Source organism: Phocoena sinus, chromosome 14 (genome assembly GCF_008692025.1).
Source record: "Phocoena sinus isolate mPhoSin1 chromosome 14, mPhoSin1.pri, whole genome shotgun sequence".
Classification (NCBI taxonomy): domain Eukaryota; kingdom Metazoa; phylum Chordata; class Mammalia; order Artiodactyla; family Phocoenidae; genus Phocoena; species Phocoena sinus.
Genome location: NC_045776.1, coordinates 89,029,509 through 89,050,976, shown reverse-complemented (window position 1 = coordinate 89,050,976; position 21,468 = coordinate 89,029,509). Strand labels below are relative to the sequence as shown.

The following is a 21,468-nucleotide window of genomic DNA, read 5'->3' as shown; positions in this document are numbered from 1 at the left end:
TCAGAGGATGCTGGTTCAGGAGCAGATGCCTGCGGTCCAGCCTCATCAATGATTCCCGTCTAAACCAAAATTCACCGCACGTTTTTTTTTTTTTGCTTTAGCCTTCCATAAAATGGTTGCATTAAATTTTAATTTGACAACAGTCATGTGTTGCTACCCTGGAGAGCCTGGTATTTGGGAGTGTGGGAGGAGTTTGGAATAAAATCCTAATTTTCTGGAAGGTTGCTGTGTGGATCCTGAGTGTTATTCACCCAAAATATCTCCAGATCGCCCTCTTCCAAGTGCACGGCAGAATTTCACTTCTACCCCAGCTGTTGGTGCAGGGTGGTCCACGTGACACTTTCTGGATGATACGTTTTGAGTGGAAATAGCAGGTGCCACTTCTAGGCTGGGAGTTTAATGACCAGCGTGAGGCCCCCCCTAAGCTCTCGTCTCCTCTCCCCTCGGCACAGCTGTAGGCAACGCTCAAGGTGGCTGCTCTCGGACGACTGGGTCCCGAGGTGAGTCGTCAGCAAACTCCCCTGTTGACCCCCGTGGATATGCAGCTTGTCCGAGAAGTAGCCCCGCATTGTTTGAGCTGCCGAGATTTGGCCGTTTCTTTCTGCAACACCACCCAGGCTCTCCTGACTGTTACGTTTAGATAATAAAACACCGCATGCCATATACTCAGGCTGAACTCTGAACAGGAAACGCCCTCCTCTCCATGAGCCAGGAGAGAATCATCTAGTGAATCTTGAGGTTCAGTTTGTGGTCCACAAAAGGACAAGGCCCAAGTCAGCGTGAATTCTGTTCCGACAGGAGTGTTGTCTCAAGGCAGACCTCGGGACGGAGGCTGACTTCAAGGACATCAGAGGACCTAGCACGTCCCTTCCCGGGGCCACTCTGTGTTTCCGTGGTTCCGCCTTCCCATGGCCCGCACCGGCACAGACGCCTGCCCGCCTCGAGGCTGTGACCACAAGACTCCCTTAGTCCCGTGGATGCCTTCCCACTTGGTATCCGCAATTCCGGTGAGGGTTTTCCCAGGCTGGCAAATCAGCACTGTGGACTGCAGGCTCCCTGGCGGCTTCTGAAGGGCTGGCATCTGAGGACGCCCCCGGGAAGCCAGAGCTCTGTCAGAGGGAAGATGGTCCTGGTGGAAGCGGGGTGGTCCTCCTCCTTGCACGGTCCTGCCCCAGAGCCACATTACTGCAGCATATCTCACAACTCACTGCTGAGCATTCAGTATATTTAAGAAATCAAACGAACACCGGTTGGCTGGACTGATGCATTTCCGTCCCTGCAACGTACCCCCAAACTTTCCCAGGTCAACGTGCTTGTACTTCAGATGAAACGTAGCCAGATGTGAATGCATACTGGGGACGCATCATTTCCTGCTAAACCTTAGGACGCAGCTCAGTGTATTTACATGAACAAAAGAATGCTTCCTTCTGCAAAACCACTCTAACGTCATGTTCAATAGACATCTAATGAAAAGTGCTTGAGTTTTCTTTTCTTGAGTGACAGTGGCTAATACATTTGATTCTGGAGCCAAATTGTCTGGGCTTGAAGCCCAGACCCATGCTTTGCCCTTGATGTGACCTTGAACAAGGCTTTCGCCCTCTCACTGCCTCAGTTTCCTCATAGTTTAATTAGATCATGCCCGTTGCTGTTGGTCTTAATCGGTTAATGGCCATAAAGGACCTAGAACAGGGTCTGGCACAATCTTACCAACTGTGTAAATGTTAGCCGTTTGTATTTTTATTCCAAAAGCCATCCTTGTAAAATGGGGAAACATCTTACAACTCGGCATTTTATAAACAGAAAAATACGGTATTTCTTAAGGAGGGACAGGGGAATGGCTATTTACCAAGAACGGACCAGTGTTTATCACACTTGCTGCACGTGAGACTCTCCCAGAATGACGATGAAAAACAGAATCTCAGCTTCCTCTCAGGCGAACACCCTGTAGCCAGCTGTGGCCTCAAGTCCCAACGGCTGGGCCCTTCCTGGTGATGGTTCTCTGCCTTTCTTGGACAAACTTCCTGAGAAAGAAAAAGTTTTGACGAGGGAAAGGAGCAAGGGGTCTTTCGGCTTCTCAGGAGAATCTACCAAGAGGCACAGAACCTCCATGCTGGATAGGCCAGTATGTCTGACGTTTAGAAATGTATGCTTGCAAGAAGAGCACTGGACCAAGAGCCAGAGACCCCAAAGTTCCCCTAAACACTCATACATGGACACACACACACACACACGACACACACATAGGCGCATGATCACGGACACACCCATAAATGCACACATGGACAAATACACACATGTACACGTATGTACACACATAAATGCACCTTTGGACACACAAATGCACATACGTGGACACACACACTCAAATACACACACAGAGGAACTTCCTTGGAGGTCCAGTGGTTAAGAATTTGCGCTTCCACTGCAGGGGACACAGGTTCGATCCCTGGTCAGGGAAGTTCCACATGTCACGTGATGTGGCCAAAAAACAAAATGCACTCACAGAGACACACATGCATACAGACATGTGGGCGCACACACACACACACACACACACCAAGAGCTCCCTGAAGCCCAAGGGTCAGTATCTTATTCATCTCTGTACAGTGAGGGACCAGCACAAAGCCAGCTCTTTTTAAAAAAATTATTTATTTATTTATGGCTGCGTTGGGTCTTCGTTGCTGCACGTGGGCTTTCTCTAATTGTGGTGAGCGGGGGCTACTCTTCGTTGCGGTGCGCGGGCTTCTCATTGCGGTGGCTTCTCTTGTTGTGGAGCACGGGCTCTAGATGCACGGGCTTCAGTAGTTGTGGCTTGCAGGCTCAATAGTTGTGGCGCACGGGCTTAGTTGCTCCGCAGCATGGGGGATCTTCCTGGACCAGGGCTGAACCCGTGTCCCCTGCACTGGCAGGCGGATTCCTAACCACTACGCCACCAGGGAAGCCCCACAAAGCCAGCTCTTAATGCGTGTTCCCACAATTATTCACTCAACAAGTATTTACTGAGCACCAAGTAAACATGAGGCACTGGCGAGACAGCGTGAAGTCGACAGAACCCCTTGCCTCTGGCTGCTCAGTTTCCAACGGAGCCCGGCTGTCTCATCTATAAAACGCGGGCTTGGGGCTAGATTAGAGATGGGAATGGAGACGCGGTGAGCCGGGTTTGCTCTCCCCTGAGGTCTGAGGACCCAGACCTGGAGCACCCGACGCCCAGGGGTCTGCGCCTTTTCCCCCTCCTGGTGGGTTTCGCAGTTCCGCCTGGAGGTGCCCCTAGGTACCACCGACTCTCAAGCGCGGCCCACCCGTCCTTGGACTCAGCTTTCCCCAGCCTTCAGCCCCAGAGAGGGGCAAGGGGAGGGAGGCCGGGAGTAGAGTCTGTTTGGCCTAGGGAAGGGGGAGACGAGCCACCGAGGTGGCTTTGACCCTACTGTCCCCGCTTCTCCTCATAAAGACGCTCCCGCCTACCCCTGCTCATCCGCGCGGACTACACCGCCTTGACCAGGCGCTCCCCAGGACCCCGCTTCGGTCGGTCAAGTCTGGGGAGGGGGCGTGGAGAGAGACTGCGCGCGTGCTCCGCACCCCCCCCCCGCCCCCGCCCGGATGCCCTGGGTCGGGGTACCCTGAGCGCGAGGCCCCGCCCCACCCTGCTCGGGCGCCGGGAGCGCGCGCCGGACCTTGCGCCCCGCAGGGGAGGTGAGGGGAGGGGAGGGTGGTCCCGGAGGGGGCGTCCCGGGAGGGTGGGCCTGCGGGGGAGGGTGCGGGCCCCGCTTGCATGCTGATGAGCTGGGCGGCCGCGTCACTCCGCACCGGCGCCGTGGCGGCGGGGCGGGCAGGAGCCGCACGCCAGCCGAGCGCCTGCCGGCCCGCACCTCCGTCGTTTCTCCGGGCCCCGAGGCCCGCCCCGCCGCCCCCGAGACTGGGCCGCGCCCCTCTGCAGAGGATGCCGGGTGCCCCCCGCATCCGCGGCCCCGGGCAGCCCCTGCGCGTGGGGAACCCGGGAGGCGGAGGGGCGTGCTGAGCCGGCGCGGGCGGTGCTGAAGGGACAGCTCCCGGGGACAGGCGGCAGAGCGCGCAGCGGGTCCGCAGCCCCCAGCCCGCGGCAAGCCGGGCTGGCTCACGGTCCCCGAAGCAGCGGGCCAGACGGAGGCTCCTGCGGCCGCCGGGCCCACGGGGATGCCCCGCGGGTGAGGCAGCCCCCAGCTTCCAGCCGCGTTCATGGCGGTGGCCAGGAAGATAAAAACTTTGCTGACGGTCAACATCCTGGTGTTCGTGGGCATCGTCCTCTTCTCGGTGTACTGCCGCCTGCAGGACCGCTCAGAGGGGCCGGTGCGGATCGTGCGCAGCCGGCACGCCACGGCGGGCGCGCTGGCGGAGCGCGAGGCCATCCTGCAACGCCTCGACCACCTGGAGGAGGTGGTCTACACCCAGCTGAACGGTGAGCCGAGCCAGCGCCCCGCTCGGGACAGAGGCGCTGGGCAGGGGGGAAGCGTCCCCGTGCTTGGGACGCCGCACTGCGCCCGACCGCTAAAACCTCCGAGGACACCAGGGGCCGATGGCCAACCAGGGCTGGGGTCGGACTCCTGTTTCTCGGCAGGGAATTAGGCAGGAGGCCAAAGGCGATGAAGGCTCCGTGTGGCAGAGGGCACTGGCCTGCTCGGCCACGCACGCATTCACTCGTCCAGTGGACCCTTGCGTACCGTCCCCCCTCCCCCCAGCACACATGAAGGGAATCCGCCTTGTCCCCCGAGGGGATGTGAGAGAACTTCTAGAGGTTGTGGGGCCTGCGTTAAGAGCAGGCGGTGCCCAGGACAAGAGCTGTGATGCCCCGGGAGATGCGGCGCATCGGGGCTTAGCCCGGACTCACTCCCCTCCCTCGGGGAGGAGGTGCAGAGAGGTGGGGTGGTGGCACTGCCCTTCAGAGGTGTCCTTTAAATGTTGGTGGAGAAAGGTACCCCCGGCCACTGGGCCCGTTCAGCCCCCCGTCCTGGGGATGCTCGGGGCTCACTCCACAAAGAGTCGTGGGCCACGTCTGAGGCCGTGAGCCTGTGGCTCGTGGATGAAGAGACTCCAGGGCCTAGCAGGGGCTTGGCAGGTGTTAGTTACCTAGATGGACCCTGGAGTCCTTGGAAGCGTCTACAGGAAGCCCAGCTCCTGGAGGTGGGCGCCTTGTTTCATCCCAAGCAGGTGTGGGTCACCCTGAGAGTCAGAGTGGGAGTCAAGGAGGGTGAGGGGAAGGGGGGGGAGTACTTTTCCACTTGGGGATGCAGCGGAGCAGAAGAAAGCGACTGCTCCCCCGTCGGTTCACTCGGTGCCGAGGTACAAGGAGGAAGGAGGAAAGTTAGTGCTTACCTCACTCGTGGGCTCCCCTCTGTCCTGTGCTATTCTGGTTTCTGCATCAGCAGACCCAGCAACACCCCTCAGGCAGCGCCAGTAACAGGCTCCAGCAGGAGCTGTCTGGGAGTCAGCTTGCACAGGCAGGGCCTGTTCTGCATGGCGCCCGCCCGATGTGAGGGTCATCTCAGGATTTTCTTCTGGAGGCCCAGCCGGCCTCGGAGCAGCGGCTCTGAACCTGAGGCTTGGTGATGCCCGGGACGCAGGAGGTGTCCGCAGCCGTGCCCACCTGCTCGGGGAAGGCAGAGCATCCTCTGGCTTCCCAAGCACCTTCTCACCATCCCCGAACTCCTGGTTTTTCTCTGGAGGTACTTTTGGTGGGCTCCGCGGCTTTTCTGATCTCTCCTGCTCAACTGAAGCCACGAGGGGAGAAAAGTTTGGTTCAACTGCCATTTGACCATTCTGGCAGTGATTCATCTCTGGGAAGGCGGCGTGCCCCAGTAATAGCACACAGCTTTATTGAAGTGTACTTGCCAGGGTGTTATGGTCTGTTTTATGGGGAAACCAGAGGATTATATAAAAACACTGGCAGCGTGTCGGGTTGTCACATCATGACGGCCATCTCAGCACCGAGAGCCGTTCTCCCCACCCTTCAGGGTGAGAAGGGACCAGGATTCTTAGAGGCAGAAAAAGCCAAGACCTTCGACCGACTTTCCCAACACTGATGGGAGATGATGAAGGGTTTCGGGAAAGTGGAGTGTTATCCCCAGGCCCACCCCCGCCTCTCCCCCTCCTGTCTCCCGGCTTCTCCCTCCTTCCTCTCTCCCTTCCCCTCGCTCCCCTCTTCCCCCTCCTCCCACCCTTTCTCCTTTCTTCTTTTTAAAATCTTTCCTCCCTCTTCCCTTCAGCAAGTCTCTTCCTTGTCATCAATGTCCCTCTCTCCTTCTCCTTTCTTTCTTCTTTTTTTTTTTGCGGTACGCGGGCCTCTCACTGTTGTGGCCTCTCCCGCTGCGGAGCACAGGCTCCGGACGCGCAGGCTCAGCGGCCATGGTTCACGGGCCCAGCCGCTCCGCGGCATGTGGGATCCTCCCGGACCGGGGCACGAACCCGCGTCCCCTGCATCGGCAGGCGGACTCCCAACCACTGCGCCACCAGGGAAGCCCTCCTTCTCCTTTCTTTACCCACCCCTTCCTCCAACTGTTCTGTCCCTCTGTCCACTCCCCCCAACCCCACTCTCTTTGATGAATCCGTCTTGCATCCCTCTCTTAGGCCATGTGCCTAGCATAGCATCTTACCCAGGGGTCATTCAGTATTTGTTCCTGGAAATGACAAGAGAGCCCCAATCTAACACTCAGCCCAGGTCGGTCCCTAAGGATAGGACAGTGCAGGAGTGGGGCCGACCTTTGTTCACAAGAAGCTGTGTGAAAGCGGCGCTCACCCCTTCAAACTGGCACCAGTTCCCGTGTTAAAGGGTGTTGAAGCACGGCAAAGAGAATGCTTCCTGGAAGAGGCGAGCCGCTGCCCTTTGCACTAGTGTCTGTTGTGTTTTAGATCCAAGAGATATGAAATGGATTCCTGGAGTTTCTACTCGACACTAATTCAGCTGAGATTAGAAAGGAGAGGGAGAAACCCAGACAAAATTGACTTATTGCTTAGATTTCCTTTGCTTTGACTGCTTTCTAGAAATACCTCTCCTGGCTTGAAGGAGCTGGCGGGAAGGAAAGGCTGTCCCCGGGAGCAGGGCCCAGAGGCAGGGTATTCTCCCCAGCTCTCCCCACACCCTTTCTTTAGCCGGTCCAGTGACCTTTACTTGAGATGTCTTGTTGACCTCAGCAAAGACTTATTAAGTGGTGTGTGTAGATTCAAATTCACAGGACCCGGGGGAAAATATTCTTTAAGGAAATGCAGTGTAGTCACATCCTGTATGTACACGAGAGTTTGCTTCTAAATTCAGCGCTCAAGGCAAGAAAAAATGTTTGTAGACAAAAATCATCCTTCTGAATATCTTAATTTACACATAAAATACAGCATCCCTGGTTCCGTTGCCTGCAACTGGCACAGCGAGTCTTTTGAAAGTGGAATTGGACAACCTCTGAGCTCTGTGAGAAGGGAAAGAGAGTCCCATTCAGTTGGTCGTATGTTCAAGCCCTTCTGCCTTCTTATGACCCCTTCGGAGCAGAGGCTGAATTCAAGCTGGGGATGGGATGGGAGGGTTTCCATTTGGGTTGGTTGGCTGGTTTTTAAAATTCAGACACATGTGCGTTAATTCCCTCTAACCAGACCCACCCCAGCCCAAGTGCTTTACAGTCAGAGGTCGAAGCCATTACAGTCAGAAGTCAACGCCACGGGCCCATTGTACAGATGGAAAAGCTGAGGGCCAGTGAGACAGCAGGACTTGCCCCAGGTTGTTTAGAAAGTTAGTGATGGCAGCTGCTAAAAGCATACTTGCTTCAGAATGATGTACATTTCTGCACTTATTAAAAGTTCAGGTTAAAATAACAGAAGGTCCAATTGTGGTCTACCAGGCAACGGCCTTGGACATCTCAGGTGCAGGCCCCCTCCCGCCAGCCCTGCCAACGTCACTTCCCCTCCACTGGGAACAGGTTCTTGCTGGCCCTGCTGTCTCTCAAGCTAGAGACATTCACATAAGACTGGTACTGTTTCACCAGATTTGTGCACACCTGTTCTGCTCTTCATCTCAGGGTGGGAGTTTGTGTCTGTTTTATTCACAACTCTAGATGCCAAGGGCCTAGGGAGGCACCTTGCATATAGTTAGTGCCTTGTAAATATCTGTTGGATGAGCGAGCGAGCGGATCTTTCTCTAAACAATTGTTTTGTTTAGAATAAATTTATTTTAAAAGACAATTGCAAATCACCACGGTACCCATAAGCAGGAGGGGACTACGTGAGTGAACGCCATGAAAACAAAATCGTGCCCTTTAATTCCACCGTGACGCAGCTGTCACCAGAGGCTCTGAGCCAGAAGCCTGCCCTCTCTTTGTTAAAAGGGAGATTCTCGAGTATGGGGGATATGTTGGCATGAAACCAAGACCTTCTCCTTGAAGAGATCGGGAGATCGAGACAGACTTTAAAAGGGGATAAGTCGCATGGCGCGAGTCAATGCTGTTTAACACCGTGTTCATTTCCTGCCAACAATCCTATCCTGTGTGCCGGTCCTGCCAGGGCTCCGACCCCACACTTTGGGAAGCCCGGGTCTGCGTCAGAGCAGCAGAGGGGATGGTACGGGGGGTGCGGGCATGGAGGAAGGGGGTGGGAAGAGTGGGGAGCTGGGCTGTCATGTTGCCAAGGGGCGTGTGTCCCCGAGGCTGCCTCCGCTGCGGCGGGGCCCAGGTTTCAGATCGGGAAGCTGAAATCCTACCAAGAGTCTGAGCACCGTGAGTTTTAATAATCGAAGCCTGTAGGAGCTGGGGCCGGGAGGCCCCCGGGGGAAGGTGAGAAGCAGAAGGGTGGAGAGAAGGCGTTTCCCTTGGACTCTCGGGCCACAGAGGGAGCAAGTGTCTCCTCGTGCAGCCGTCTTCCCATGCTGTGGTGCTTGCTTCGGCAGTAGGCAGATGCCACAGCTGAGAAGCTGAATCTGGGGAGGCGTCCAAGGTTTCCCCACCTGCGGCGGGGATTCAGACGTCACACGAGAGCACAAGCCGCATGAGGACAGCAAGTGCCTCAGACTGTGGCACCGGGAGGATGTCTCGTCGGTACCGTTTACGCGACCGAAGTATGAAGGACACACTTGGGTGGAGCCTGCAGGAGAGCGCCGTGGAGAAGGGGCTGGGTGGGAGTCTGAGAAGCGCATGGAAGGTTCTTGAGGCCGGAGGGGGGCTGGCCGCGTCACTGGACCACCCCTTGCCTCTGTGGCACTCCTGTACCAGCCCGCCCACCCCTGAGAGCCGGCTTCTCAGGAGGGGTTTCCGAGCCCCTTCTGTGCATGAGTGGCTCCATTTTGAAGACCACGTTCCACCCGTAGGGCATGTACATTTCATCACAAAGCTTCCCCTGTTCATTGTGAGTTTTAATTCCAGGAGTAGCTCCCCGCTGGTTCCGGGGCCTTTCCAGCTTGAGTTCATCCAGCTCCATCCTCCCTGAATCTGCTTTACGAGCTAAAATGTCCTGCATTGCCCATCCCAACAGTCAAAGCCACCGTGGCTGAAAGAACAGCTGCAGTCTGTTCGGGGTTTAATCACGGGTCCTGGCCGGTCTTGCTTCAAAGTGGCAGCATTTAACTGGTTGGCCCTTCCCCCCACTCCGGGTCATTAACTGAGTGGCCTTATCCCCCTGCATCCGTCTCACATCTCCCCCACTGTTGTTGATTTACTACAGAAAGTGAGAAAATACTTGGTGCTCCCAGCTGGAGCCCGGGCTTCACACAGCCTCGGCCAGCGGGGTGTTTGGCAAGAATCACCTTTTCCCTTCTCCTCCGCTGGAGCTGCCTGCAATTACATTTCACTCACCCTGAGAAGATCAAGAGCGCGTTGGTTTTGCCTTTTTCCCTCTTCTTTGCCTGTGATCCTCTGCCTGCTGGTCTGGCTCTGACCCCAGCTGACCACTGCTGAGTCAGAACAGCCGAGGCCACTTCTGGTCACAGAGGTTAGCGCTGTGCAGACCGGGGCCTTGGCATTTTCAGGGGACGAGAGGCAGGGATGCTTCACCCTGAGATAAACACCGCTCACGTAACTCCCTTGGGAGGAGCGGACCTCACCCGGGCTGGCTCTATCCGCAGACTTCTGTCTGCAGACCCAGGGGGCCAGCGCTTCTAGGAATAATTCATGCAGGCGGTGATCCCCACCTCAGGCGTGTGCCGGGGCTAAGTGATTGCATTTACAATTCAGCCCAGCAATCTGCATATTTCAAAGTTTCGGCACCGTATTCTGAAAGGACAGCTTATCCTTCGTTGGCTGGAAACTCGACAAAAAAATGTCTCTATCCATTTCCATATCCGATGTCCCACTGAGGACATTCCCAGATGGGATCCAGGTCTTGGAACAGTTTGGTCAGCTTCTCTGTTCTGCTCTCAAAAAGCACAGGTACCCTTGAAGGGAGGTTGGCCAGGTGTCAAAGGAGGGAGGGGTAAGGCCGATTCACGGCGAGAGGGGTCCTCGGAAACTCCGCTGCAGGCGGAAGCTCTCCCTCTCTGGAATGATGGAAAATCTCCTTTATCCGTGTGTTGTTCACTCCTCACGTGTTCCTGATGCCGAGTCAGGAGTGACTGAGGCACGGGTTCCTGCCTCTCGGGGCTGATGTCCCAGCGGGGACAGTAGTGGTGGGATTTGGACCCCGGCACGCTGGCGCCAGGGTCCCTGCCCTGGACCGTCTCCCTGGGGATGGACTGGGAGACATCAGCCTGGTCAGCTCGGTGGTGAGGGCTTATGCCTCCGGCTAGAGCGAAAAGGACTGCTTGTACTTTTAACAGGATATAGTCCAGTCAAAGCCAGCTCTGGGGACAGAGCTGCATCTGAAACCCAGCAAGCCTCGATTTCATTTCAGAGAAAGAAAGTAACAGAAAGTGCCTGGGTTATGCAAGGGACTATTTTCACACTATGTGAGCAGACTGTGGGAAATGTGTTAATATTCCATGTGCTTGAGCTCTTAGCAGTGGACGCAGGGAAGGAGAAAAGCTTACCTTCTTTGGTGGAGCAGAGCTTTGCAGCTAAAATGTGGCTGCAGAGCCAGACCACCTGGTTAAGCAGCCCTGCTCCCTGCAGCCTTGGGCAGCCTCCTTGCTCTCAGCCTTGCTCTCAGTTTCTTCACCTGTAAAATGGGATGAAATACTAATTATCTCCTGGTATCACTGTGAGAAGTAAGTGAGGGAAGCATGTGAGCTCTTGGGCGATGCCTGGCGCGTGGGTCTCGCTCAGCTGACTTGGCTGAGAGCTCCAGCTCTCTTTTCCGCTTGTCCACAGTCCCCTGACCTTCCCCCCACCGACTCCGCCAGCCCTGTGGGTCCCTTTCTGATGCAGCCCCACCCCTGCAGAAAAACGCATGGCCCCCAGGCATCCACGGGAAGTTGGGGAGTGGGGATCAGGGAGGTGGTTTCATCCAGTTCACACTTTATTCACAGAACCAACGCTGGCTGCTTGCAGAGCACAGGACGGGGTGCCCAAAGCTCAGAGCCTGGGTGCCTTCCTCTGAGAGTTTACAGCCAGGTAGTGGGGAGGCAACTGCCTGGCATTCTCTGTTCTCTAAGGCAGTGAGTGTGAGTGACAAGAAAGCACGGTGCTGATGGGCTGTGTTGAAGGTCAGGAGGGCTTCCTGGAAGGAGAGGAGTTTGGAGCTGCACACTGGAGTTGGATAGATGACCCAAACCCCAGCTGGGAGACCGTGGCAGGTCAGTTCCCCTCGCTGAGCCACGGTTTTCCCATCTGTGAAATGGGGAGGGTGATCATCCTTCCATGAAAGGATTTTTTGTTTTTGCTTTTGTTTTTTTGCGGTACGCGGGCCTCTCACTGCTGTGGCCTCTCCCGTTGCGGAGCACAGGCTCCGGATGCGCAGGCTCAGCGGCCATGGCTCACGGGCCCAGCCGCTCCGCGGCACGTGGGATCTTCCCGGACCGGGGCACGAACCCGCGTCCCCTGCGTCGGCAGGCGGACTCCCAACCACTGCGCCACCAGGGAAGCCCCGTGAAAGGATTTTGAGGCGATTAGACAAGATGATGCATGTGAAAGTGCCTGACACATAATAGCTTCTCAATAAATGTTCACTGGGCGGATGGATGGATTTATGGTTGGAGGGAGGGAGGGAGGGAGGACGTTTGAGTGGACAGGGGAATGGGTGGGGAGGTGGATGGATTATGGATGAATGAATATGGGAGGAGACCCCACAGAGGGTGCAAAGCCAAGCAGTGAGGAAGGGGGACAGGCATCTGGAATGGCTGGAGGAGGACAGAGGCCCAGGAAGGTGAGGGCCCCGCGCACCCTTGTGGAGATGAACAGCTGGCCTGGCGCAGGTGGAGGAAGACAGCCTCGTATCCGGCGTGGCCCTGGTGTAAGGGCGGCCCCGCCCTGTGGCACAGTCAGAGAGCGCTGGGCACTGCCTGGGGCTGCCGGAAGCCCTTGCTGCCCCCGCGAACAGGGCTGTGAGGTACGTGCTCCCTCCCGGGCTGCAGGTGTCAGAGCAGACTCCTGGCAGCTGGGAGCGGGTGTGTCCAGAGAGCTACCCAGAGAAAATTCACGTGGCTCTGAGACCCGCGGAGGTCAACTGCTAAGCTCTAGGCCTTCACCTCCTCGCCTCCAAGGTCCCTCCGCTGCTGGAAGGGCTGGCATCTCTGTTCCTGACCTGGTGGCCTGTGCGGTCAGAAGGACCCAAGAAGCAGGGACCTGCTGATCCTCAGTCAGCGCCACTTAGGGCAGGTGTCTTCACGCTGCACCCCACCTCCCTCCGGAAAGGCAGCTCTTCTGGGCCCAGGACTCTTCCCCCGACCTGGGGCCCTGCGGCTGGAGCGGCCTCTGGGGTTAGAGGGAACCCCCTCGGGCCGGTGGGTACCACAGGTCCCCAGCCCTCTTCCTGGTCTCACTTCATCCCAGCGCTAGCGAGGAGCCAGGAGGCCACAGAGCTGTGTTCAGTGAACTTGGAGCCGTCGAGGGCGATTCTGAGGGTGGGTCGGGGACAGCCACTGCCGGTCTGATCTGTCCTGACTCGGCAGCCAGCCCGGCTCGCAGCGGATCTGCAGATTGGAGCCTGCAGACCATCCCCGAGCAGGAGCTGGTCTGCCTACTGCAGCCTCGCCCAGCCCTCCGTTCCCGCCTCCGCCCGCACCACGTAACTGTGGTCGCTGTACCTGCCCACGTCTGGCTGCACCTGCGCCACTCTGCCCTCGGGTCTTCCCGAAGGCACTTGACGGTGGGCCCATGACTCTCCTGTCTTGGTGGGAGTGGCTGGGATGCTAAACGTGGGGGAGAGAAACCCAAACGGCGGGGAAATGCGAATGGCCCCTGTGTCAGGAGACATTCGAGGACAAACAACACAAGCGCCCGCCGTCCCGAGTGTCACCTCGTTCAGCCCCACAGCAGCCCTGGGATGGGGGCTCTGCCCCCTTCACCCCGGGGGGGGGCACACGAAGGCTGAACGTCTCGCCTGAAGTTAGGACGCGGGTGAAGGCGGGGTTTGAATCTTGGTGGCTTCGCTCCAGCCTCCAACTCAAACACATTCCAGCTTTATTTAGGGGGGAGGGGGAGGGGTCAGACCAGGAGCAAAATGAGACGCCGGACTCGGCCCCGGCCTGGCTCTGGGTCCTGGACAGCCCGGCGCCACAGCTGTCCAGGGGCTCAGGTCTGAGGGGACATGAGTGGCTGATACACATTTAGAGAAGCCCTTGAGTTGAGACTTCCTAGTTGACGCCAGAGCGGATTAAGGCTTTTGGGGCTGCTGGGAAGGACTGAGTGTATTTTGCATGAGAGAAGGATATGAATTTGGGGGGCCAGTGGTGGAATGCAATGGGCTAAATGTCTGTGTCCCCCAAATTCCTATGTTGGGGCCCTAATCCCAGTGGGCTGGTGTCAGGAGGTGTGGCCTCTGGGCTGCGGTTGCGGGAGGTGAGGTCATAAGCGTGGCCCCCATGATGGGATTAGTGGCCTCGTAAGAAGAGGAGGTCGGGGATCTCATTCTCTCTGCGTGCACACACCGAGGAAGGGAGCCCCGAGGGCGTAGCAGGGAGGCCGCCATCTACAAGGCAGGGAGAGGGTTCTCATCAGGAACCAAACTGCTGTCTTGATCTGGACTTCCAGCCTCCAGAACCGTGAGAAATAGACGTCTGCTGTTAGGCCCCCTGTCAGTGGAGTTGTCACGAAGGCCAAGCTGATTGAGCTGGGGGTGCCACGCCGTGGGGCACTCTGCATCTTCAGGGTCAGCGTGAGCTCTTACGCTCGTCCATCATTCTTTGTCTGGAAGGACACTGTCTCCAGACGGAGCATGGGGGCAACACCCCTGGCTCCAGTTCCGTTTCCTGCGGTGGGCGCCCGGCAGCGGCCCCTTCATTCATGTATATGTGCCCTCATTCATTCATTCATAAGCACCTACTATGCACAAGGTCCTGGGGCTCTGGCCTGAGTAAGGCGGGCAGCCCCTGCCCCAGGATGTCAGCAGCTAGGCCCAGGGTGGGGCCAGGCCCTCTGTACCTGTCCAGTGGGGCTAGGGGCACAGAGCCAGCCTCACTCTCTGGGCTGCCCAGGCTCTCGGCTCCCTGGGGACCTGAGTGTGGGCTCTGAGGTCTCCTCCTGCCTGTGACCCCCAGAGCGGGGCTGGCCTACGGGACAAGCATTTGCCGGGAGATTCTGCCGTCGGGACCGGAGCCCGATGCGGTGGGCGTGGGGAAGGTCGGGCCCCAGCCACCCTGACATCGTTGGGCAGCTTTGCTCAGAGCCAGGTCACCACTGAAGGGACAGGACGCCCAAATGTCCCCCGTACCCACTCCCCAGCAGTGATCAGGCCCAAATTTGGGGCACGTTGGCCCAAGAGCTGGCCGAGGGACATTCCACGGCCCGTGTGCTTTACAAAGTGAAGGAGCTAGGAAGCGCATTTCGCCAGATGTTTCCAGTCATCCCTTATCTCCCAGGCTTTGGCCCCATAAATATTCATATTAGTTGAACATGAATATTATGCATGAAGATTTATCAAATACCATATTAGTCTCAGTGAGAATATATTTTACAGGTATTGCCACGTCCTGCAAAATATTCATGGCTTCATAGTTTCAGAAGGGCAGTCCGTCTTCCCACTATTGACAATATGTTATTGGTTTGGGTCCCCAGGGAATCTTAAAAGACCTGTCTGTAAGGAAATTAGCCGTTGTGTTTGGAGAGAGTGGCTAACGCCGAAGCTGGGAGGGACGTTATCTTCGAAGGCGAACCAGGGGCTCTCGCTTTAATCTCCTCTTTGTAATCATCAAAGTTAATAATCAGGCACGTTAAATCAGCCTAAGTTCTCATAGGGGAAGAAAAGAGGGAAGCCGGAGCCACCGTTGCCACCCCTCATCCCCCCAACCCCAAGGTCACGGGCACTGGAAGGACACCACCTAGAGCCTGGCAGGTGACGGGCAGGTGACGGGCAGGTGACGGGGGATTTCTGCACTGCGCACTGTGGAGTCCCGCTTGCTGGGTGATGTTAGGAGAGGGGACTGAGGGCCTCTTTGATCCGAGGGCAGCGTGAGGACCCACAACCCGGCAGTGCCCGTCTGAAGCCTGTCTCTGTTCTCTCGAGTGTCCTGGTGTATTGGCTGTGTGCTGGTCATCAGGAAACACGGAGTTGTGGCCTCACTGGAGGCCTGGACGGGCAGGATCTGTATCTGCGCCGTTCCCCAGGCCTCCCAGAGGCTGTATGCCCCACACGGGGGTCCATCTGGCCCTCTGACTTCCTTCCCCCTGCGCCCCCAAGTCCACAGAGTTCAGAACATCCTCCGGGGAAAAAGCACGTCCTGGATTCATCTCCCAGATCTCCAGTGTTCTCCACGCTCATCCCAGTAATTTCTTCCCGTCTTGTCAGATACTTAGTGCTTTTTCACAATTGATTTTGTTACTTTGTTTTAAATCTTAGTGGTTTTAGGGCGGCAGGTCAGTCCAACTGGCCTGTCCTGTCCCTATGGGGACCCTGCTGACGGAGTCCCCTTCTCTAGGCCGCCAGCGGCCGTGTGTCCCCAGGGGTGTCCCAACACCGAGGCTGTACCTCACGGGCCTGTCTAACCGGTTCCCAAAGGTGTCTTCATTCTGCTTCTTCCTCTCAGATTATCTTGTGACCGGCAGCCTCTCCATTTGGGCTGTTTCCTCTCTCAGAATATTGGCTGAAGTCACTATGACAGATGGAAATCAGTGATTCAAAGAGAAGCTGGAAGCTTGAAAGCCACGCTTCCTTCCAAGTTGAAAAATTGCAGTCGCCCACATAGCCCAGGTTTCTGTGCTGGAAGGAGTGGGTTGGCCAAGTGTGAAATGACTCTTCTGGGGAGAGGATGTTCCGGGGGGTGGTCCTCGGGAGCTGGCGGCTCCATCCACGTCCCGGGAAGGCTCTCGGCTCAGGGTGGGCAGCCAAGTCCTCCTTGGGTGGGAGGCCACTGGCTGGGGGAGGCGGCTTGGCCTTTCTTGTTGCAGTGTCCTCTTATTCCTAACTTGAACCCCCTTGCCTCTCTGGGTGAAGAATTCAGAGTCCTGACAAAAACCCCAACTGACATGACCTAACTGCACTGTGCTTTGTTTTTCTTGTGAACATGAAATCCCGAGGCTGGTAGATGTCCTCAAGAGCCCAACCCCATTTGAATTGTGGCTCCCCCCTTCCTCTCGTGTGGCATTCCACCTCATGGTCACACGACGGCTGCTCCAGCCCCAGACATTGAGTCCTAGTTCCAGGTAGGAGAAAGGGGGAAGGGCTGTAGATAAAAGGCAAAAACCAAAAACAAACCCCACATATACCAGCTGAGTCTCTGCGCCTTTTAGACACGTTTCCCAGAAATTCCACCCAGCGAATGCCATTTAAATTTTATTGACCAGATTTTGGTCACATGCCACTCCTGGCTGCAAGGTCAGCCCAGGGAGGCGAGCCTTTTAGCTGAATGCATTTCTCTCCAAGACAAATTGAGGTTCTACTAATAAAAAGGATGGAGAGAATAGATGCTGGCCAAGCAACCACAGGGTGTGCAGCTGGCCCTTTTCACCCTCCTACCCACCCCTCCCTCTCCCCCTCCCCCTCCTCCTTCCCTCTCCTATGAGCTTCCTGGGGCCGCTATAACAAATGACTGCAAACAGGGTAGTTTTAAACAACAGGAATTTCTTCTTTCACGGTTCTGGAGGCCGGAAGTGTGAAATCAAAGTGCTGGCAGGCTGATCCCTCCTGGAGGCTCTGAGGACGTCTGTTCCAGGCCTCTCCCCAGCTTCTCGTGCCCCCGGCAATCCTCGGCAGTCCTTGGCTTGTAGACGCCTAATTCCAGACTCTCTCTCCCTCATCACGTGGCTTCTCCTTCTGTAAGTGTCTCTCTAAATTGTAAGGATGCAGGTCGTCACATTTAAGACCCACCCTCATCCCGATGATTTCATCCAAAGTCCTTACCTTAGTTACATCTGCAAAGACCCTTTTTCCAAATAAGGCTACTTTCACAGGTTCCTTCTGGACAACGCCTTTGGGGCCACCATTCAACCCAGCACCCCTCTCCATCCATCTGAACCGGGGGCACAACCTCTCGACCTCCAGGGCACCGTGCAAAACCTGCAGGGAGGGCGAGAGAGCAGAGGCCCTGCCTGGGGCGGGGGTGGAGCTCTCGGCTGCGGCCCATCGCTGCCCTGTGGAGAAGCAGGCCCGTGCGGCCAGCACGCCAGATCCTTCCAGAAAGCTGGAGTCAGGCTTCCACGTGAAACCTGATTTCCGAGAGCACCACGTGGGGAAAACACCAGGACCCACAGCAGCACCTCTGGGGCTTCATCCCCGCTCTAGCCCCGCTGGTTCCTCCTGTTGGCTGGTCCTCTGCAGGGTCCGGACCGTCCGCATTAGCTGAGGGTCCGCGTCCGAGGGTCCCGAGGCGTGTCCAGCTGCCGGGCACCTCAGAACCCAGGCACCTGCACTCTAGCCAGCTGCCCTGAGGTTCTGAGGTGCCCGGCAGCTGGAGAATCCCCGGGCCAGGGCTCATCTCCAGAGCACCTGGACTCCTGGGCCAGTGTACCCGGGCGCCTGGACTCCACGCCTGGCCCTGCCTCCACCAGCTCATGCGGCCCCTCAGCAGACGCCTTCCGCCTCTCCACCCCCCAAACCTCCGGGTCTGACAATCTGTGCTCCCGCCATCCCTGGGGCACCACGGCTCACGTGTGCTGACGGCAGATGAAAGGGTTTCGATGGCCCAGCCCAGGGCTGCTGGCAAGGGCTGGTGAGAGCAGACCATCCCAAGACCCCAGCTCTGGGGACCTCCCCACCTTGGCGGGCAGGTCTCCAGCAAGCGCTCTGCCTGGTCCCCTGCCACATCCTGGGGACATCAGGGCCGCAGGGCAGAGGAGCGAGAGAGGCACCGCCCAGGACATTAGCTTCCCCTGCTGTTGCAGCAGCTTTGTCTGTCGAGTTCATTTCCTGGAGCTGCAGTGACAACTCACGTGCTGGGGACTTATCACCACGCAGATTTGTTCTCTCACAGTTCCGGAGGTCAGGAGCCCAAAATGGGTTTCCCTGGGCTACGGTCGGGGTGTGGGCAGAGCCACGCTCTCCGAAGGCTCGAGGGGAGGATCCTTCCCGCCTTCCCTGCCCGCTGAGTCTCCACGTCACAGGGCTCCCTCTCTGTCTCTGTCAAACCTCCCCCAACCCTCTCCATTCAGGGACACTTGTGATGGCATTTAGGGCCCTCCTGGGTAACCCATCTCTGCCCGTCTCAGGGGTCTTAACTTAATCCCACCTGCAAAGTCCCATTTACCATTTAAGGCAATGTGTCCACAGGTTCTGGGGATTAGAACCTGCTATCTTTGAGAGCTATTAGCCCACCACACCGGTCCCGGCTAACTAACAGATAGAGACCCTATTTGTTACTTAACTTATGAGATTTTTTTCCAAAATATGAATGAGTTGCTGATATGTAGAGAGATGAATCTGTACTGCTGCTTTCTCTCGAAAGTCTAGAAGATCTGATGTCTTTGGACCTGTTAGATCTGGAGCGGTAGTCCCTGCAGGTGGGATGTGTGCACCCACTCACCGCAGTCCCCACCCCTCCCTATTGCCCTATGACACATGCCGAACGACAGTCCCTATTTATCATCAAATGCCATTGTCACTTTTCTCGGGGCACAGCAAGAGAAAGCATCTGGGAAACGGGCTCCAAACTCCTCCCCTCAGCTCCTGAGTCGTCTCCTCAGTTGCACCTTCCTGCTGTCCTGCCTTCCAACCCAGAGTCAGTCCCCTGCCCCCCGCGTGAATAGGGTCTCCCACCCGCGCTCGGATAGAGACATCTCCTCGCCACCGCGTCTTCCAAATTACCTCTTGTAATTAGAAAAGTGTGCTCCCTCAGGCCGTGGGAAAGGAGCTTCAAATGATTATTCCATAAAAGCAGAATTGCTGTGGGCGATCGGCGGTCTTTCACATAAGTGCACGATCCCTGCCAGTTACCGCAGAGATGATGAATTTGAGACGGTTCACCCAGGCCCTCAAACGGAAGACACTTTGCCTCTGGAAAGTCAAATTGTTGCCTCTGAAGCCAAATGCGTTTCACCAGAGGTGTCCCCTCGGGCTCTGGGCCAGAGCAGCAGAGCAGAGAATGTTCTGGAAGCAGTGGGCACCCCGATGGGCACTCCATCAGTAGAAGCATGCTGGGACTTTGGATTTGGAAAGGGCCTTGAGTTGTGCCTGCCCCTCGGAGCCTTGCTTTCCACCCGACCTTGACGACTTGCTTCCTACAGCTCGGGACCCACCTCTGCCCCCTCCGCCTGGGCTCCCAGCTATCTGGGCCCCTGGGAGAGCCACCCACCCACCAGGCCTCTGTGCTGGGGCCTCAGGCCCTGTTCTGCCTTGGCCAGCTCAGCTCCTGTTTACCTGGGCTGGGCTGGAGTGCACCTGAGTGGGCCACCCACCCGGGCTGGGATGGAGAACACCTGAACAGGCAGCCTCCCTTTGTGGAGACCAAGACGGCCCTCAAAGCCCTTATTCTTGGTGCTCAAGACATCAGAGGAGGGGGCTGTGTCTCCTGGTTATTAATCTTCCTGGGGCACATGCCCACCGTTGGCCAGCGTCCAGGGGATGAAGTGTCTCATTGGAACCCTGTGGCGGAGAAGGCAGGCCACATGGGTGACAGCCATGGAGAGGGCCGGTTCCTGAAAGAACCAGAGAGGGTCTGCTGAGGTCGGGGGGAGAGAGAGGGAGGGAAGGCACTGGGTCACCCATGCCCACAGGCCACCTTGCCCGCAGGGAGCCTTCATCCCCTCCCACCTGGACGCCACCACCAGACCGTCAGACTCAGCACAGGCCCCTCCGAGCCCCCTCCACCTGATGGTTAGTGTTCCTGGCCCTTCTGTGGGCCCCTTTCCTGCAGGTTCAGAAAGCTCCCCGGAGGCTCCAGGAGGCCGTGTCTGAACCCCCAACCCCAGGCTGCGGGGGCAGCTGCCCTGTGTCTTCCCGTGAGCGTGGCTGACCTCAGCACACTGGCCCACGATTGCGTTTGTGTGACTGTCTCCTGCCCGGACAGTGAGCCCCTTGAGGGCAGGCATTGTGCCTGTTCCCCCGGGGAACCTACGCACAGCACCTGGCACGGATCCTGGCATTTGAGCTGCTTCATATATTTTTGATGAATGGTTGAAGGAATAAATGGTACAGCCACAAGATGAGATTTTATGTTCGCAGTCATAAAAAGTTACGCTTCCGCAGAATTTTTGTGACATAAGAAAATGCTTAGGATGTAGTGATAAGAGCAGAATGCAGACTTGTATATGCATCATGTGTATTTATTAAACTTAGTTGAAACTATTATAGACAATCTTATAGAAATAATCTAGAGCACTGAAATACCGGTATTGGTTTTCCCTGTGGAGTGAGACCCTGGGTAGTCCCGTGTGTGTGTGTGTGTGTGTGTGTGTGTCTTCAGAATTTTCTGCAATAAGTATTTATGATCTTTTCAATCAGAAGAAATGCACTTTCTAATTAGAGAAGTAAGAACATATATTGCTGGCAACAATATAAAACAAATCTAAACTTTCTGGAAAGTGATTTGGCACCAAGATCCACAAAAATATTTTATCCTTGACCCAGTAGTTCAATATCTGAAATAAGGAAACAAACCTAAATGCATAAAATAAATAAATAAATAAGTAAATGTACAAGCACATAGGAACTGTTAAGTAAATGTTTAAATATCGTGGTGCTTTAAAAGGTGATCATTAATTGTAATTATTACCGAGTCACATATAAGAGCGTAGGAGACACTGACAATAACTTTAAGTGGCAGCGAAAGCAGGACGCAGAATTGCCCCTTGGTGCCCCCCTCCGGCCCCTCCCCAAGGGCAATGCAGAAGCGGGGAGCCAGTGGGCGCCAGGGAAGTCTGGGTCGTCCGATTCCCACTGAGCTGGAGAAGCTCCCTGAATGCCAGTTGGCAGCTCATCTTTTGGGAGAGATGTGAGGCCCCTGTGGGTGTGCAGAGGGGCTCCATAGGTCTCCCGACCAGGGCTGTGTTCAGTCTGGATGCTGTGATG

The 21,468-nt window shown here is 56.4% G+C and overlaps 1 protein-coding gene across 1 annotated transcript in view; it reads left to right on the top strand.

Annotated features, from left to right (window-relative positions):
* The first annotated feature begins 4,212 nt into the window (after window positions 1-4,212).
* GALNT9 (polypeptide N-acetylgalactosaminyltransferase 9) overlaps window positions 4,213-21,468 on the top strand; it is a 90,779-nt gene continuing 73,523 nt past the window's right edge. The window contains exon 1 of the mRNA XM_032602837.1: window positions 4,213-4,432. Coding sequence (XP_032458728.1) covers window positions 4,213-4,432 — 220 coding nt within the window. The remainder of the gene's footprint in view (window positions 4,433-21,468) is intronic.